This window comes from Limulus polyphemus, unplaced genomic scaffold (genome assembly GCF_000517525.1).
Source record: "Limulus polyphemus unplaced genomic scaffold, Limulus_polyphemus-2.1.2 Scaffold3184, whole genome shotgun sequence".
NCBI lineage: Eukaryota > Metazoa > Arthropoda > Merostomata > Xiphosura > Limulidae > Limulus > Limulus polyphemus.
This window is the reverse complement of record NW_013668794.1, coordinates 62,986-74,180: the sequence shown is the minus strand read 5'-3', so window position 1 is coordinate 74,180 and position 11,195 is coordinate 62,986. Positions and strand designations below refer to the sequence as shown.

Below are 11,195 nucleotides of genomic sequence, written 5' to 3'. Positions count from 1 at the left end.
AGGTTTAAAGTACTAACTTGATCAATTATTATAGTATTAGTGAATTTTTTAATTACCCTATCTATAAGATCTGGGTTAAAACCTCTTTTGACTGATATATATTTAATTAATAACAATTCGTTTTTTAAATCATTTTGGTTAGTACATATCTTCAAAGCTCTGTTAACATAACTATAAAATGCAGACATTTTTTATGACTTAGTATGACATGATTCTTGGTGTGGAGGCCTAAGAACAGAAAAAGGTTTCCACTTAACTGATGTTTCTAAATTACCTTGTACATTCCTTTTCACCAATACATCTAGAAAAGGCAAACTATTATTTTTCTCAATTTCAAATGTAAATTGTATGGATGGTTCATAGATAGGCCTAAATAAAATGTTTTTAATTGTGTACCAGTTTAACATTGAATATTATTTATGATTTTAACTTTATACACCAGTGCCAAAATACTATAATTATAATTGCTATTGTTTGTTTGAAATTTTAAAAACTTACTTTTCTACTATTTTATTTAAAAGAAAATCAAAGAAGTAAATAATCTAATATATTTAATTTAAAACAAACCAAAAGACAATGAAAAAATACTATATTTTACATTTAGTTTCTCTCTTAATGCACACATCTTATTACAGCATAAAAATATATGTTAATCCTTCAAGGGACTTAATATTTTTTTGTAGGGCTGGTGGAAAATATAGTGTGAAAAGTATGCTGTCTTAAAAGTTCATTCATTATCCTTTTTGAATGACAAGTTCAATGTTTTAAATCTTTTTAGCAGCCTAAATATTAGCAGGAGATTAATTTGATGATTTAAGTCATGTTTGTACTCAATGTACCTTTAATAAAATAATAAAGTGAAAGTTATAATTTTCCTATACTGACAATGTATTCCAATAGGTACTTACCTCCCCTCACAAGATTAGCTATTCTCGTTCAGTGCTGCCATCTATATGCTAACTTTTTCTTTATGAATGCCACAAGCCTTGCACTCTCCCCTTGTTGGAATTACTATATTCCAACACGTATCTCATGCAAATCATCATGCATCATCTCTTAACAAATAGTAGCATGACATGCTCACGTGATGCATGTGCCTCTCTCTACCGTACCTTCATTTTGAAGTTAGGCAGAAGGTGTGAGCACCGGAGAAGTGGGGAGGAAGGATGGGAAGTGTGGGTGGAGGGAAGTACCTATCAGAAATACATTTTCAGTAAAATTGTAACTTCCGACATGGGACCGCATCACGTCTGAGCCAGGTATACTCTTCGCCCATGTGTAGATTGTGTAATGCACAAGGACAGAAATTGTAAAGTATAAAGTGGCTAGGGTGCAGCGGACCATACTTGGTAAGTCAACCACACCCAAAACCACCTCACAGGGTACCGACATCCACGCAAGAGTAGGATGAGGATCATACTGTCTTCAACTCAAACTCAAGAATCAGGGATTAAGACCTGCACCAATTTCTGGGTATGCCATGGGGATCATCATCAATCTATCACTCCAGGAATTGACATCTTGTATCAAAAGGATGTCTATTGCTTGAAATCAACTCCCCCAACCGTGACATAGGCTGGCACCATCCGAAGGCAATAACATCTCAATAACGAGAGAACGAGGAACAGTTAAGGATAGTACCAAAACAATCCCATGAACAACCACTGTGACCAAATACACAGACAGAGCAATTGGGGGAGGAAGATAGACAACCTGAACTTGTAAGGACTTATGTTGATTGGTTCACTCTAATCCAAAACCTTTATGCTAGAAACCAACTTCTGTGTGAAGGTAGGATGAGGTCTTCCAATGGAAGGGGTGAACTGCAATTGCGACAGCTCAACTCCAATGTTTATGTAAAGTGTAACAGGATGCCATGTCATCCCGTAAGGTGACGGTTCAACTCAAGTGAGTGTGTAACAGGTATCAGGAAGCCACGTCAACCATAAGGTGATGGCTCAACTCCAGTTTTGTTGTGTAAATGTGATCAGGAGGCCACATCAACTAGCAAGGTGAAGGCTCAACTCCTCCGGAGGCCATATTGCATCTACACCAGCAGAATATCACTGCCCTACTCTCAACTGAATGGTTCTAACCTTTACCTTGAGGAATGCATTCAAGAGAGTGCCTCTGTGTTCAACCACCCCAGAAGCTTGGAACTGGAAGTGGTAAGGACTCCCATACTCCACTTGAGGAAAGGAGGGTGACAATGCAGTGTAATGGGTGACCATGAAACCTTATTTTGAAAAGCAGACTATATTGAGTTATTCACTCGAGGCATGGCATGGATGGGCAGCAATCCCCTTTTGCTTTACCCATGTAGTCCATGGATGGTAAGGTCCAGAAAGGGCATGTTTATGAAGGAAATTATCATGAGGTAATTAACTGTCAAGCAATTTTGTGGAACACCCCATTTGATGGTGAGCTTGTGAACAATGAACAAGGTACGGGAGGAAGAAGGCAGGGAAGAGCAGGCAAAATGAATGAAAAGGCAGACCAAATTTGTAAAGGGTAGAAGGTGAAAGATCATGAAGTAAGGAGGATTGCTAGGTGATAAAAACTAGGTTGCATGTACCCTGAAAAGTAGCAGTACTTGCTATATAACATTCCTATCCAGATCCAGTCTAGGGTAAAGATAGGATATAGAAGGAAGGGAAATAGGAGAAAAGGATGAACAAACTTCCTGAGCTGCCAAGGTCATTGGGAGAAAGGAACAATCAGGATAAAGGAGAAGATAGGTAAGGTGATAAAGGGTATGTGAAACGTCAATGGTACACAAATCAGACACTGCAGATGTCCACAGGCGAAGAGAAGAAGGAAACATGTTTTAAGGGACAGATGAAACAAGGAGCATGAGGAAAGTGGTTCAAACGGAGGTAAAGTGAGGGAATGGAGGACCACATTAATGTCCCAATCTGAAAGGGCAGGACACATTGGAGGCCTCCAAATCCAGAAGGAACACATGAGCACGGTAAGAACAGGGGAAGTGAAAACCCTATGGTAATGGGAAAAATGGAAAGTATGGGATAGGGCTGCCCATTATCTGGAAAACAAGGATGCCGAAGACCCACGATTGAAAAGGCAGTTGATATATTTGGCCACACGAGCCACAAAGGGCTTATCAGCAGAAATACCCTGTTAGCTGACCAACAGCGGAAAACTTTCCACTTACACTAGTATATTTCCATGGGAGATGGGCATAAGGAACTACCTAACAAGGAGGCAACTCAACGTGTGAAACTGGATTGTCTTGCCAAGGACTGGATAAAAGCCAGTAAGACACAGGATGGGGAGATTGGGATGGAGAATGTGGGATCGAGGTTGAAGAAGGGAGGGAGAAAGCGGAATAGGGGCAGGTGGTGATAAGAGTAGATGTTGTAACCTTGGAAACCAAGGTTGCACTGGCCAATAGGGTGCAATTAGGAGGACTCAACAAGGAGTAGAGTGGACAAGAAAAATCACCCAATGAAGCAATCGGATTGGAGGGGTACATACAAAAGTATTTATGTGACCAATCCTGGCTGAAAGCATTGACTGCCAAAGCCTGTGGATATGGTACAGGTGACCAAAAGAGGGGCAATTTAATATTGAGGCCATGTGGCAAAAGCATCCAATTAGGAGAACCCTATCTATGTCATAGATCCCTGAAAACATGAGGATCTAATGCCCACTCCATTGGATAGATCTGGTCTGGGTGCAAAAGACAATTTGCAACTAGATTGAAAGCACCTGGCACATGACATGCAATAAGACATATGTAATGTGCATGGGCCCAGTATAATAGTCCATTTGGAACATGGGGAGTGTGATGATGCAGTTAAGGCGAGATAAATGTATGACCAGCCACCAATCCCTGGTATTCTGGGGGACAACAAAAAGACAGGAATAAAGACCCTTGGAAGGATGGTGAACCGATTTGATTGTTCACTGCAAAAGCAAATCTCGAACTTCCTCTGACAGACGCTGACAGGTCACGGGATCTCGAGGGGGAGGAAAGGAAATAAGGCAAGGAAAAACAGAAGGTGGGGAAAGAAACTGGATAAGGAATCCTTCTATCAGGACCCATATCACCTATTGATCATTGACAAAGGGATGCCAGCAAGGAAGAAACTCCAACAGTTGAGCTCCCACAAGACCCGAACTCACGGGGTAGTCACCTGTACCGGTGGCGATAGACATTACATTGTCGAGAAAATCACAAAAATAAGTTCCATGATTAGAATGAATGGGTAAGGGTTGGGAAGATGAAGGACGAGAAATGGGAATAGGTGGCATATGAGGCTCTGACCAAGATGAAGGACGATAAATGGGAATAGGTGGCATATGAGGCTCTGACCAAGATAACGGGACTAAAAAGGTTGTAATGATGGATTGCTGGCGGGCTAATGTCACCTGAGGTTTGATAGATATGATAGTTTCTGGGACTGTATCAAAGACATAACATCTCATAAAAGGGGCAATAAGTAAGTTCCTGAGATATATTGAGGGTATATTGCATCCCTACCTATAAGGTACCAACAATAAAGAAACCATGTATGTAACACCAGAGCCGAGAGCAAAATGTGGAAGAAAGAAGGTGAAGGGTATCCACAGAAAAACCCTCAGCATTTCTGTGAAGAGCCTCCAATAGGAGATGTATGGAAGAAAGATATCGTATAAGGTTAGTTAGAGTAAGACAAAGGGGAGAATATTGGGCATGGGTAAGACTAACATGAGATTCGGGAGCTGCCCCCACAGAGGTAATAATGAACCCAACAACTGCTGATCCTAAAACGGATAGTCCACACTATGGTAAGAAAGGGTGTACTAATCAGAAGTTCTCGAAGGGGGGGGGCATGTTGATCCTCTCACTTAATTGTGAGACAAATTGATCTATATGTATCCAAATATCAGGGTTGGGAGGAAATACCAAAAATGGTTGAGAAGATGGTTCATGCAACAAGGAAGGATGAGGTGAATAAGAGATAGGGGAAAGGAATAAGACATCACAGACCTGAGACAAAATCTGTGAAGACCAAATTAGGCCAAGATGTTTCCTCAGGTTGCAATTGGGAAGGAACGGCAAACTCTGGAGGCGGGAAAAAACGATCAAAATCCTTGTCATTCTGAACAATTACAGCCGACTCAAACAGTTATCATGTAGCATTAAATTTCCCGATGTATAAAAGAAGAGAAATCCACTGTCAGGTTGCCCGCACCTGAGGCCTGAGAAAAACGCTGGTCATTAGTGTGACCACTGAAGTGGTAACGTGAACTTCGGAATTCATAACTCAAGAAAATGTTCACAAATTGTCAAGTGCAGAAATATAACGAAATGAATGAACTGGTATAAAAAAATAACCTCAAAAAGAAACCACTTTGGGAGAAAAAAAACTGTCACACTGGAAGCACTTCCCATCCTTCCTCCCCACTGCTCCGGTGCTCACACCTTCTGCCTAACTTCGAAGTGATAGTTCAGTAGAGGAGTGTAGAAAAAGGTCATATGCGTCAAATGAGCATGTCATGCTACTATTGGTTAAGAGATGATGCATGATGATTTGCATGAAAGACATGCTGGAATATAGTAATTCCAACAAGGGGAGAGTGCAAGTCTTGTGTCATGCATAAAGAAAAAGTTAGCATATAGAGGGCAGCACTGAATGAGAATAGCTAATCTTGTGAGGGGAGGTAAGTACCGTATCAGAATTCAGAACTTCAAACAGTAATAATGCAGGTTAAACCAACAAAACAAACAAATACGTAACTGAAATTCTAATAACGTTGTTGGTTGTTGTTTATTGTTACTGTTATCACTTGTACAGCTACTGCTGCTGTTCATGCCTTAAAGAAAGAAAAAAAATTGGCACATTACAATTAATACTGGGTGAAAGAAAAAAAAATTGGCACATTACAATTAATACTAGGTGAAAGAAAAAAAAATTGGCACATTACAATTAATACTAGGTGAAAGAAAAAAAATTGGCACATTACAATTAATACTAGGTGAAAGAAATAATGCCAAATTTTAAAAATAGTATAGATAGAAACACTTTTGGTAAAAATGTAAAATAAAAATAAAACCTTACTAAAACTGAGGAAAGACCCAGAAAAAGAACTTTAGAGGAAAAGAACCCCCTCAAATGAATGTTTTGGCCTAAATTGCTGATCAAGCACTGGTGGTTAATTTGCTGTGATGAACAATTTGTTGGTGATCAGGTAGTCAGTTACAAATGATATATATTGGTTTTCACTAGACTGAAAGCTAACCGCTGATATACTTGTTGATTAAGGCATCCTCTCAAACAATGTTTACACAAGAGTTAGCTACCTGATAGTATAATAGTGGAACAGTGTTAAGTTCTATTAGTTATTTATAAGAATTATCTTAGCAAATTCTGAACCAAATGCCTGAGAAATTGAAAGCAATCAGAAGTAATCACTGCAGTGTCATTTATGCCTAACAAAAGGGCAACAATTTACCTTACTATTTTTCTACCATAGACTAACTCTAACACATAAACTGAATATGATGTTAATATGCTTAATTAGAACTTACTAATGTTAAAACATGGCTTAAATTAGTGTCATCATAAATAGCAATACTATTAAAAAAGTACCTGTATTTAGAATTTTGACTTTTTTCCATTTTTGCAGCAGAGAGACAATTTTCTAAGTAGAAGAAAACAAACTCTAAGTGTTAGTCACTAATCATCAGAATCTTGTTAGCATTATTGAATTTTCTGACAGATTGCCTGACCAAAAAGAGAGAGAGAGCTTGATCACCCATTTGCTTGTGCTCCTTTGGCAAACAACACCTCTTTTCACTTTATTAAAATACTGTATGCACAATACTTTTTTCTTTTGTCATGAGTTCGAACTTACCAGTTACAAACAGTCTGGTGGAAATTTTCTAATATGTTGAGAATATCAGTGTTCTAATCAAGGAAGATTTTCAAGTCTACATGGTGTTTGATTTTGAGAATACACATATCTAGCAGAATATCAGTGTTCTAATGAAGGAAGACCTTCAAGTCTCCACAGTGTTTGATATTAAGGATACAGATGTTCAACAGAACATAAGTGTTTTAATCCAGGGAGCTCCCAAGTCTTCATGGTGTCTGATGACTGAAGTAATATTTGCAATGAAAGAATAATTAATTTTATTCTAACAGCCAGTCCTTCATTCATTTACCAGCATTGACAAATTAAAACACAGATGAATGTATCCACTATGAAAACTGTCCAGGAAATGTTGATAAATGAGTATCTACACATCCAATATTATGGGAACATGGTAAACATGTACAGAATAGTTATTTATAAGCAAACATAATGTTAAGTTCAACTATTCCAACACTTCATTCCACCAACACCTGTTAAACATATACAACTCAGTGGGTTCTATCCATGAAATGCTTAAATGATCTTCAAACCTGTGAGAATGATTTGCAGTCAGCTGCTGTAAAAGAAGTTTCTGGTTGTTGTACCAGGAAGATCTCTACTACTGCCCTCAATAAGGATGTTCTGGGTGCAAAACTCAAAATTTTATCCAGCTCTTTCAGCTTATGGCGCCATCAACTGAAAGGATAACACATCAACACAATCATAAGGAAGCAGATAACAATCTTCTCACCAAAGCTGAAGAGAAACAGATATGGCACAACATCCAAGAACAATACAAGCAAGTAATCACCCTCTTCACAATGCAACATTCCTGGTAAATCTGCTTCACCAGTGAAAGGGCCTGGATGACGAGGAATTTAGCATGTGACATCATTATGACTTTGGCCAACATGAAAGGTTATAATGATCAGCAGAATGAACTTCCCAGCTGACTAATTTTAGAGCAAGAAAAAAGATATTTGATTGGAAAGCTAATTGGGCTACCATCTTTGTGAGGAATATTACAATTAATCTCTCAATATTCACATGATGGAAAGGTCTGTATGTTCTTTAAATATCCGGCAATGAATCTGACAATCTTCTACTTCTTTCTTGCACCAATCTAACCTCTATATACCTACGATTTTTACCAAGCTAAATAGGTGATACAAACACTCGTGGATACGTTTTACTGTTGAAATAACAATTTACTGATCAAAAAGGATGAAACAAACAATTATAGATATAAAGAAGATTTAATATGTTATATTAAAATTATTTTGAATATGCAAACCAGAAAGTTGTTATAACCACAGATAACATAAATTACATTAAAACAGAATGTATATTTTGACACAGACTGGCATTTTGTTGGTAGTGAAATGCTACCAAACATTGACTGCCACAAAATAATCACATATATCATAAAGATTTGTTCAGATGGAGGGTTTAGAATTATTTTCCACTTAATGACATTGGAAAACATAAGAATATGGATCAACTTGGGGCACTAGAAACATCAAGAAAGAGATCTGCAACAAGACATACCCCAGTCATTGTAAGCAAAGTGTGATGTCTTCTAAAAAATGAGAATTCTCAAACACAGAAGTCAGTTGCCAAAGTTGTCCACATGCACCAGACAACAGTACACAACATAATCAAGAAAGATCTCCAAATGGAATTCAGGAAAAGTGGCGTGCACACAAGTTCCTTCCACAACTTATCAGTTCCACCATCGCATACCTCAAGCAGCTGGAGAAATAGATGAGTATTCATGTTATATCATAGAAATACATACCATTCAAGTTGCCAGATGAAGCATGTATGGATTTCTGTGCAATTAGACTGTTGAAATGAGCACTGGGAAATTGCTGTCCTTGTACACTAGATGGTGTATGGAAAGCATGGAAGGGGAAGGTATGTACTTTAGACATGACAGCCTTATAATGGAATTTTTTGCAATGAAACTAAGCTGCAGGTATATTTTTGAGATGCATAGCCATGGTGCCATGGATTGTGAAGATGTGGTGAGGCTCCAAAATCATTTTAATATAATGTACTCACCTTTTGTATTTGACTATTCAGACAACAACTTACTGAACTAAAGGAGTGAAACAAAGAATTATGGATATATTTCACTGTTTAAACATTAACTTACTGAGCTACAAGTATGAAATAAACCATTATGGTTATAATTCAATGTTTAAATAGCAACTTATTGCACTAAGTTTAAAGGCTAATTAAAATAGGGTGGTCTTATTAATTTCATCATGTTCAACAGTTATAAACTTGAAGTAACCCTTGGTCATCATACCAACAACTTTTTAATAAACTCAAATAGTTATCTAGCATATGCATATAAAGTAATATTTTTACATTGTAAATACTTTTAATACTTGGAAATTGTATTACTTGTATTTGGTGATTTTTATGAGATAGTAAGTCCAAACATGATCCTTCAAACTAATTATTAGTCTAAGTATTTCCTATGCGTATGACAACTGTTAAATTTACAATACTGTTAAAAAACTTACTTATGAATGCAATTTCTAAAATGGTGATTTCAAGAATGAAAACATTTTGTACACTGTACCTGTCTTTTTTGTAGACTGAGATCCTATTAATCTCTTTGCTGAGGTTTTGGATTTATTTACTGCTGTTACACTGTCCTGCAGCGTCAACAGAGCATTGCTAGCTTGTACTGAAAAATCATTATAATAAAAATATTTGAAAATAAAAATTAACTGATAAAATGCCACAAACAGGAAAAACAAAAAATAGACAAATATTGGATCTAAGTTCCTCAGGTTTGTTGAATTCCACTATGATGAGTCTTACTGGACTGCTATTTTCAAAAGTGTTGACATGTTGTCATAGCTATGAAAAAGCAAGTAACTTCTTTTATTTGTAGATTGTTTATAAAAATGCAGAATAATCACAGCCACCTTCTCCTTAAAATTTATTAGATATAAACATTTTTTTTTTTACTGAATGACACCACGATTCACTTAATACTTGACTGAATTCATACTACTGTTAAAAGCTAACATTCTTCAGTAAGTTACAGGCTAGTGATTGTAACATTCATATACTTACCTACACTTGCACATAAATGTAAGCCCAGAATAAACATAAATTGGACTAATTAAAGTAAAACAATAATTATATCACTGTATTTATTTACATCCATATTTATTTCAAGATATATATTGTTACGTCTCTGCTTGTTTGATAACTTCCGGTAAAAATTCTTCCCGAGAAGCTTCAGTGATACAAGTCCTTTCTTAAATAAAACTAGTTTATTCTTTCTCAATACAACTTTACAATACACTTAATTTCCACAGTCACTTAAACACACACTATAATTCTCAACGAACGATTCACACACTTTACTTACTACTGCGCTTGACTCAATTGTCCGTCTATATCTTCAATCTCTCTGTCCACTATACCATACCGATTAATTGTCTGCCACACTTATATACAAGAATAGAGGGTGCCTAGCAAATACTGGATTATTCGTGATATTCCCCTATCTTTCTAGAATGCATTGCGCGTTACCAGCGTCACGTGACTTCCGCTGTTGTAACACTGCCCCTTCCTTAGTATTGTTTGTCCCGAACAATAGCAACTTACATTAAAACAATAGAAAAATTAACAATAACTTAATTAAATGTACAGAATTTACAAACACAAAATTTAAATTAAACAAAGTCTCTTAATTTTACAGGACGTATCTTCTTCAGTACTGGTCTCCATCTCGTTGGCTTCTTCTTCACGTGGGTTCATCTGCTCCATCGGGAATTGTCCTATTATCAGTAACAGTCACATCAGTGGTAGTAACTTCATCAAGGGCTTCACTGTTTCCCTTCTCAAAACCGGGTAGAGTTTCTTCTTCAACAGTGGCTTTTTCAGGTGCCACGTCTTCAGCAGCATCATTTGTTTCATTGTTCACTTCGTTCCAACTGAAATGTCCTGGACCATGATAACGCCAAAGCCTGATGGCATGCACCACCTTGGCTTACCTCGCCGACCACATTTTATCTGGAAAGTCATGTCTGAGAGACGATCCACTATGTCATATGGACCTTCCCATGGAGAAGACAATTTAGGAGACTTCCCTTTGGTCTTCCTGTGATTATATAACCACACCTTGTCTCCTGGTACAAAGCTGACTTCAGTAGATCTCTTATCATAACATAACTTCATTGAATCAGCAGACGTTTTCAAGTCTGAACGCACTTGATGGTGAATATTATCGATCCTTTCCGATAACACTTTCACAAACTCCGACACATTTTCAGACAACTCTTCATAAAGTGGGCATCCTGTTA

General features: G+C 37.3%; 1 protein-coding gene across 3 annotated transcripts in view; it reads right to left on the bottom strand.

The window, feature by feature from the left end:
- LOC106468837 (uncharacterized protein C2orf42 homolog) overlaps positions 1–11,195 on the bottom strand; it is an 80,901-nt gene that overhangs the window by 9,056 nt on the left and 60,650 nt on the right. For 2 of the 3 annotated variants that reach the window (XM_022397197.1, XM_022397198.1), the window contains one exon: positions 9,455–9,562. The exons of the other annotated variant lie outside the window; for it this stretch is intronic. In XM_022397197.1, coding sequence (XP_022252905.1) covers positions 9,455–9,562 — 108 coding nt within the window. The remainder of the gene's footprint in view (positions 1–9,454; positions 9,563–11,195) is intronic. 3 annotated transcript variants of the gene reach the window in all.